This window comes from Carlito syrichta, unplaced genomic scaffold (genome assembly GCF_000164805.1).
Source record: "Carlito syrichta isolate Samal-C Ts95f unplaced genomic scaffold, Tarsius_syrichta-2.0.1 Scaffold309091, whole genome shotgun sequence".
NCBI classification, from domain to species: Eukaryota; Metazoa; Chordata; class Mammalia; order Primates; family Tarsiidae; genus Carlito; species Carlito syrichta.
Genome location: NW_007253187.1, coordinates 335,411 through 343,983, shown reverse-complemented (window position 1 = coordinate 343,983; position 8,573 = coordinate 335,411). Strand labels below are relative to the sequence as shown.

The following is an 8,573-nucleotide window of genomic DNA, read 5'->3' as shown; positions in this document are numbered from 1 at the left end:
AATACAAACAAAAGATCTTTAACAGTCAGAAATTTTATATCATCTCTTTTTCTCCTTGAACATATAGTTTTTATTCTTCTTAGACGTTCATCATAATATATTTTTATACTTTATTATTTTTATTTTTTTAGAGATAGTGCCTCACTATGTCATGCAGGCTAGAGTGCAATGGTACTATCACAACTCACTGCAGCCTTAAATTCCAAGACTCAAGGGGCCCTCCCACCTCAGCCTCCCGAGTAGCTGAGACTACAGGCACACTCCCATGCCCGGCTAATTTGTATATTTTTTGTAGAAGTGCAGTCTCACTCTGTAGCCCAGGCTAGTCTCAAACTCCTGGCCTCAAACAATCCTCCTATCTTGGGCTCCCAAAGTGTGGGATCATAGGCATGAGCCACCATGCCCAGCCTATTCTTATACTTTAAAGTCTGTTATTAACCAATATCTCTGCAACAGCAACAAAAGAACAACTAAATTTAAATTTATTTTAAAATCCTTTGACCACAAGACTTTAAGTGAAAAAACTTTCTTTTTTTTCTTCTTTTTGAGTTGGAGTCTCACTCTTGTCACCCAGGCTGGAGTACAGTGGCATGCTCATGGCCGCCGCAGCCTCGACCTGCTGGGCTTAGACGATCCTTCCATCTCAGCCTTCCAAGTAGCTGGAACTACAGATGCATGCCACCATGCCCAGCTGGTTTTTTTGTGTGATTTATTCTAGAGACGAGGTCTCATCAAGTTGCCCAGGCTGGTCTTGAACCCCCAGGATCAGGCAATCCTCTTGCCTTGGCCTCCCAAAGTGTGCTGGGATTACAGGCTGAGCCACTGTGCCTGGCCAAAATTTTTCTTCTTGGTGGAGAAATATTTTCATCAGTTATATGCAAATCATTATAATAGTACTGTAATTTTTTTTTTTTTTTAGTTGAAGTCTCACTCTTGTCGACCAGGCTGGAGTGCAGTGGCACATTCACAGCCACCGCAGCCTTAACCTGCTGGGCTTGGGCAATCCTTCCGCCTCAGCCTTCCAAGTCCCTAGAACTATAGACACACGTCATCATGCCTGGCTAGTTTTTTTTTTGTGATTTATTGTAGAGATGAGGTCTCACCAAGTTGCCCAGTCTCAAACCCCTGGCTTCAGGCAATCCTCTTGCCTCGGCCTTCCAAAGTGCTGGGATTATAGGCTGAGACACTATGCCCCGCCAGTACTATAATTTTAAATAAAAGTATAAACATATCCAAATTTTATTAGGAATCACTTTTCTTTTTCTTTTTTTTAGGTCAGAGTCTCACTCTGTCACCCAGGCTGGAGTGCCATGGCACAATCACAGCCACCTTGACCTTCTGGGCTCAGGTGATCCTTCTACCTCAGTCTTCTAAGCAACAAGGATTACAGGCACACATCACCATGCCTGGCTAATTTTTTTATTCATTGTAGAGACGAGGTCTCACCATGTTGCCCAGGCTGGTCTTGAAATCCCAGGCTCATGTAATACTCTTGCCTCAGCCTCCCAAAGTGCTGGGATTACAGACATGAGCCACCACACCAGCCAAGAATTACTTATTAATGAAGTGGATGGAGCTTCCCTTCCCTTATCAGTTCATGTATCTGTGGATTACTGTATTTCCTACAGTAAGACATGGTTCAGCAACAATTCATGACTCTTTTCCATTCTAATAGATGTAAGCACAAAGAAATCTTCAGATAAATAATGGGAATAAATAAGAATAGAAGGCAGGGAGGGCCTGTCATCCAGTTCTAGAAAACCCTTTGGAGATACATGCCAAAAATCTTAGGGAACATTCATCAAAACTTTTAATGGTCCACTGACATAGTTAAAGATAATTAGTCTTCCTCCAATTTTGTTGAGAACGTGTAAAAATGAGGTGGTATATAATTATTGCAGACATTTACTTTCTCAGCATGTACACAAGTATTTTCTATTGTCCTTTGATTGCTATCCCCTGACATGGAAGATTCTGGATAGGTAGTAAGTACGTTCTTCTTTAGTAAAGTGGGCACAGGCAGTTGAGAATGGGGAAGTAGAAAAGAAAAAAATTAAGTAAGTAAAGAGTACATCTGGGCTAGGTGTGGTAGCTGACATCTATAATCCTAGCACTTTGGGAGGCAGCAGGATCGTTTGAAGTCAGGTAGCAGGATCGCTTGAAGTCAGGAGTTTGAGACCAGCAGGGCAACATAGCGAGACTCCAGTTCTATGCAAAAAATTAAATTAGTCAGGCATGGTGGCACACACCTGTAGCCCTAGCTACTTAGGAGGCTGAGGCAGGAGGATTGCTTGAGCCCAGGAGTTCAAGGTTGCAGTGAGCTATGATTGCACCACTGCATTCCAGTCTGAGCAACAGGACAAGACCCTGTCTCCAAAAAACAAAATAAACAAACAAACAAAAAAAAGGACATTTGAAAAATGAAGATCTACAATCAATTTCTTTAAAATTTTCCTTACCTGCACTCCAGGGGTATAGTGAGTGCCCACAGCTTCAAGGGATTTTCCAGATTTTCAGCTTTTACGCATTTTTTTTTTTTTTTTGAGTCAGAGTCTCACTCTGTCACCCAGGCTGGAGTGCAGTGGCGTGCTCATGGTCACTGCAGCCTCAGCCTGCTGGGTTCAGGCAATCCTTCCACCTCAGCCTCCCAAATAGCTGTGACTACAGGCATGCGCTACCATACCTGGCTAATTTTTTGATTTATTGTAGAGATAAAGTCTCGCCAAGTTGCTCAGGCTGGTCTTGAACCCATGGACTCAGGCAATCCCTCACCTTGGCCTCTTAAAGTGCTGGGATTATAAGTGTAAGCCATTGTGCCTGACCAGTTTTTACACATATTCTAAAAACAAGCCTGTGATTAAGAAATCCCCTTTACCCTCTGGTAGCTGATTAGCTTAAATTCTAAAGGCAGCCTATGAGATCCCTCAAGCTTTGGGAAGAAAAGTCTTACCCCAATGGAAGAGGTATCAGTCTGTGTGCTACTGTCCTGAGTTTCTAGGTGAGGGACAGTCAGCCGGCTCTTCCAGTCCTGAAGCTGGTGGGAGAGAACCTCTAGAATGACAAGAGAGCTCAGCAGGTTATCTTCCAAGTCATGTCGAGACAAGGCAGTCAGATCTGGAGGCCGGCTGCAAAGAAAGAGAAGAACATGAAGAAAGGAAAGAGAGGGAAAGGGATGGCAGTGGTGGGTCCAGGATGATGGAGCTCATGAGGCACAATGACATAGGGATACATACCCACAAAGGAAGTGCTCTCTCTCAGAAATACGGTCCTTGGTGCTGCCTGGGCCAGTCTGGGATGTGTTTGTATTCTTTTCCTGTGGTGCTGGGGGAGTAAACCAAGTACCCACCGAGCAAGTAGAGAAAGGAGTAGTGCCAGCTGCAGCATCCCGAAGCACAGAGGGAAGGGATAAGCTTTGGCGGAGATTTTCCAGCATGACTGAGGTATTTACACCTTTTTCCAGCCAGGTCAGTGGAGACATCCAAGGCTCTGTTTCGGAGCCAAGAATCCTACCAACATCTTCAACTGCTGGACCTGGAGCTTCCTGAGATTCCATTTCTATTGGATTTAGTATCGGGCATGTGGCCAGAATATCCTCTACATTTGAGACAAGTGCTTGATCTTCCAATGTAGTCTCCTCAGGAGTTGTGGGAAAGCTCATTTCTCTTTCCTCCATAGCTTTATGTGCTGCAATTTTCTCTTCTGGGTCCATGTGATTGACAGGAAACTCCGTTACCAAGGCAGCTGAAGGGGAAAGCCAGAGCATGGAGGAGGGCAAGAAGGCATTCCTTTCAGAAGGTACTAAGTCTTTAAGTACAGCTTCAGTCCTACTGTCCCTCAGGCTTTCCTTGGAGTAGTACAGTTTTTGCTCAGAACAGGGATTTGGTGGATACTCCGAGAGAGAGAATGGAGAATCTTGAAATGTAGGCTTCTTAGACATAGCAGTAGCAACTTCTGAAAACCCATCTTCCATGCAGGTTGCTATCTCCTTTCTCACTAGATCTCCTGGCTTCGAAGGTTCATCTAAAGAAATGCTAGTTATCTCTGCCATGGTATCTAAATGGGATTCAGATGCAATGTCTTGTTGCTGCCCAACTGGAGAGGGTACAAGGATCATGGTTTTAACCACATAATCATCGAGTAGGTCTATTCCCCCTTCAGATATCTCAGGAGTAGAGCTGGTTTGGGGAACTGGATCTAGAGGCTGCTCATCTGATTCATGCTGATAAGCTTCTAGCCACTTTGAGGAAAGATTGAAGTGTTCTGAATGGGAGTCTGTCCTTTTGGCATTTACAAACCCTAGTGGAGATGAGTCGTTGCTGCTTTCCTGTCAAAGGAAACAAAAGTAGCTGACTACAGCAGTCAATTCAGTTGTCATCATAGTTATATGTGTAAGATACTGTCCAAACTCAAAAAAGGAAAGAATTCTCATTCACCTCTGCTTAGGTAAAAACTTGGCTAATCATTGGTGCTCACTATAAAGACCCAATAGTAAGGGAAAAGAAAAGCTGGTAAGCTATTTTGGTTCCTTCCAAGTGAACCAGCTTACAATATAAACATGATAGATCCATGTCATGGGCGAATGGTAGCAAGAATGTGACCCTGCTCCTCTCCTCTCTCAATTCCAATGCACTTGTAGGGGGATAAGTAGGAGGGGTATACAGGGTATGAGTGAAGGCTCAAGCTCTGTCAGATTCTAGAGTTGGTATAAGATTTTCTCCTTTTTGGAACAGATGAAAATTTGGGAACCAGAGTTAGGGAGTACATGGACCAGAGAGATCCCTGAACCCCAGGGAGAAAGAACCTGTGCCAGTGACCTAGTATCCTGGTCCACAAGAGCTAAGGGGATCCTGAACACATGGGTTAAACCAACTCAATCCTTGGGATTTGAAGAGCTCTAGCCTTTGTAGCAGAGGAGACTAAGAGCAGAGAGACTTCCTCCTGGTTCCCTAACAAGGGACCATCAACCTCCCTGCTGCTGGGTCACAGGGACAAAGATAACTATACCTTCTATCACTTACAGGATTGCTAAACTTAAAACTCAATGAACAACAAAAAGAAAATATGAATGATCTTAAGTGGATCTAGAAGACAGAGAATGGACAAACTCTAACATAGTTTAAAAAAGGTAGACCTTAATGAAACAGAGCTGCTAGAAAAGGTAAATAACAATTTGAGCCAAAATAAAAAGACCATAAGTATTTAAGAAGACTCAAAAAAAACATATACACACACAAAAAGATTTTCTAGAAATAATAAATATTATTTTAAATAAAAAATTTCAGGTAGGGTGTGGTGGCTCATGCCTCCCAGAACTTTGGGAGGCCAAAGCAAGAGGACTACCTGAGCCCAAGGGTTTGAGACCAGCCTGGGCAACTTGGTAAGACCTTGTTTCTACAATAAATAAAAAAATTAGCTGGGTATGGTGGCACGTGCCTGTATTTCCAGCTACTTGGAAGGCTGAGGTGGAAGGATCACCTGATCTCAGCAGGTCGCGGGTGTGATGAGGCATAATTGTGCCACTGCCCTCCAGCTTGGGCAACAAGTGAGACTCTGACTCAAAAAGAAACAAACAAACAAAAAATAAATAAATGTACATTAAATTTCTCATTTACAGAAGTGGATGAAACTTAAAATATAAAACTAAGCTGAAAAGTCTTCTGATATTCTGGCACTGTCACATTTATTGATCTGGGTATAGGTCATATGGATGTGTGCTTTATAGTAATTTGTTATGCTGTTATATTTTATTGTATTTCATGCATTTTATTTCAGTTTTTTTTTTTTTTTTTGAGCCAGAGTCTCACTCCGTCACCCAATCTGGAGTGCAGTGGCACGCTCACAGCCACCATAGCCTCAACCTGCTAGGTTCAGGTGATCTTTCTGCCTCAGCCTTCCAAGTAGCTGAAACTACAGGCACACGCCACCACGCCTAGCTAATTTTTTGATTTATTGTAGAGATGAGGTCTCGTCAAGTTGCTCAGGCTGGTCTCCAACCTGTGGGCTCAGGCAATCCTCTCACCTCAGCCTCCTAAAGTGCTGGGATTATAGGTGTGAGCCACCCACCCGGCTATTTCAGGTTTTAAAAGTTTATTTCAAACTGCTAAAGGAAAGTAAAAAATAAAGGGATTGGCAAAGAGATACCAGGCAGAAGCAAATAAAGAGAGCAGAGGCAGCCAGGCTTGGTGGCTCAGCCTATAATTCCCTGCTTTGGGAGGCTGAGGTGAGCGGATTGCCTGAGCTCACGGATTCGAGGCCCGCCTGGGCAACTTGGCGAGACCTCATCTCTACAACAAATCAAAAATTAGCCAGGCGTGGTAGCGCGTGCCTGTAGTTCCAGCTACTTGGAAGGCTGAGGCGGAAGGATCACCGGAGCCCAGCAGGTCAAGGCTGTGGTGGCCGAGAGTGGCCACTGCACTCCAGTCTGGGTGACAGAGCGAGACTCCAACTCAAAAAAAAAAAAAGAGAGCAGAGGCAGCAATACTAATGTCAAACAAAGTAGAAGGTAAGGTTTAGCACTATTATGATAAGAGATATAGTTGAATATATATGATATAAGAAACATGAACCAGTCTGCACCAAGCAGTATAGAAAAGCTAAACAAAGACTCTTAGAAATGCAAAAGTGCAACTTAAAAGTTTTGCTGTTTACTAAGTTCTTATTTACACCTCTAAAAAAAGTCGCTTCAGGAGCCAGGCTCTGTGTCTCAGCCTGTAATCCTGCGCCTTTGGGAGGCTCAGGTGAGTGGATTGTCTGAGCCAGCGGGTTCGAGACCCACCTGGGCAATTTGGTGAGCCCTCATCTCTACAATAAATCAAAAAATTAGCCAGGCGTGGTAGTACGCGCCTGTAGTTCCAGCTACTCTGAAGGCTGAGGCGGAAGGATCGCCAGAGCCCAGCAGGTCAAGGCTGCAGTGGCTGGGAGCATGCCACTGCCCTCCAGCCTGAGCCACAGAGTGAGACTCCAACTCAAAAAAAAAAAAAGTCACTTCAAGGAGAAATATTTGCAAATCATATATCTGCGAAGGGGATACTATCTAAAATATATAAAGAACTCATACAACTCAACAACACAAAACGAATTTTTAAAAATAGGATGGGTATAATGACATCTGTAACCCCAATTCTTAGGGAGGCCAAAGCAGGAGGATCACTTGAGCCCACTGCAAGACCAACTTGGACGACATAGGGAGATTCTGTTTCAAAAAAAAAAAAGCAAAGGTGTTGAATAGATATATTTCTCCAAAGACAAACAGATGCTGGTCAGGTGTAATGGCTCATACCTGTAATCCCAGCACTTTGGGAGATGGAGGCAAGAGTCCAGGGCCTGAGTCCAGGGGTTGGAGACCAGCCTGGGCAACTTGGCAAGACCTCATCTCTACAGTAAATAAAAAAAATTAGTCAGGCATGGTGGCACACACCTGTAGTTCCAGCTACTTGGAAGGCTGAGTTGGAAGGATCGCCTGAGCCCTGTAGGCCGAGGCTACAGTGGCTGTGATTGTGCCACTATACTCCAGCCTGGGTGACAGAATGAGATTCAGACTCAAACAAAAACAACAAATGGCTAATAAGGACATGAAAAAATACTCAAGTCTGTAATCCCAGCACTTTGGGAGGCCTAGGTGAGGGAATTGCCTGAGCCCAGGGGTTCGAGACCAGCCTGGGCAACTTGGTAGGATCTCGTCTTTACAATAAATCACACACACAAAAAAACTAGCCATGCATGGTGGCATCCATCTGTAGTTCCAGCTACTCGAAAGGTTGATGCGTAAGGATCACCTAAACCCAGCAGGTTGAGGCTGCGGTGGTCGTGAGTATGCCACTGCACTCCAGCCTGGGTGACAAGACAAGACTCCAACTCAAAAAAAAAGAAAAAAAAGAAAAGAAAAGATACTCAATATCAGTCATCATTAGGGAAATCAAAACTACAATGAAATACTACTTCACATCCACTAGGATGGCCACCACCAAAAATACAGAAAAGAACAAATGTTGGTGAGGATATGGATAAATTAGTATCCTCATGCATTGTTGGGAATATAAGATGGTGCAGCCACTATGAAAAACAGTACAGAGGATCTTCAAAAAATTAAAAATCCAGCAGTTCTGCTTCTGGGTACATAACCAAGAAAATCGAAAGGAGGGTCTCAAAGAGATATTTGTATACTTATGTTCATAGCAGTATTATTCACAATAGCCAAAAGGTGGAAGTAACCGAAGTGTCCACCAACAGATAAGGGTAAACAAAATATGGTATATACATACAATAAAATATTCAGCCTTTTAAAAGAAAGAAAATGGCTGGGCTCAGTGGCTCAGCCTGTAATTTCAGCACTTTGGGAGGCCAAGGTGAATGGATTGCCTGAGCCTGCCTGAGCCCACAGGTTTGAGACTTGGCAAGACATCATCTCTACAATAAAAAAAGAAACCCACGGGTTCGAGACCCGCCTGGGCAGCGAGACCTCATCTCTACAATAAATCAAAAAATCAGCCGGGTGTGGTGGCGCATGCCTGTAATTCCAGCTACTTGGAAGGCTGAGGTGGAAGGATCGCCGGAGCCCAGCAGGTCGAGGCTGC

General features: G+C 43.9%; 1 protein-coding gene across 1 annotated transcript in view; it reads right to left on the bottom strand.

The window, feature by feature from the left end:
* The window catches only part of SPAG5 (sperm associated antigen 5), a 31,489-nt gene that overhangs the window by 19,429 nt on the left and 3,487 nt on the right, over positions 1–8,573 (bottom strand). The window contains exons 3-4 of the mRNA XM_008066703.1: positions 3,234–4,324; positions 2,951–3,125 (exon numbers count right to left, since the gene is read on the bottom strand). Coding sequence (XP_008064894.1) covers positions 2,951–3,125; positions 3,234–4,324 — 1,266 coding nt within the window. The remainder of the gene's footprint in view (positions 1–2,950; positions 3,126–3,233; positions 4,325–8,573) is intronic.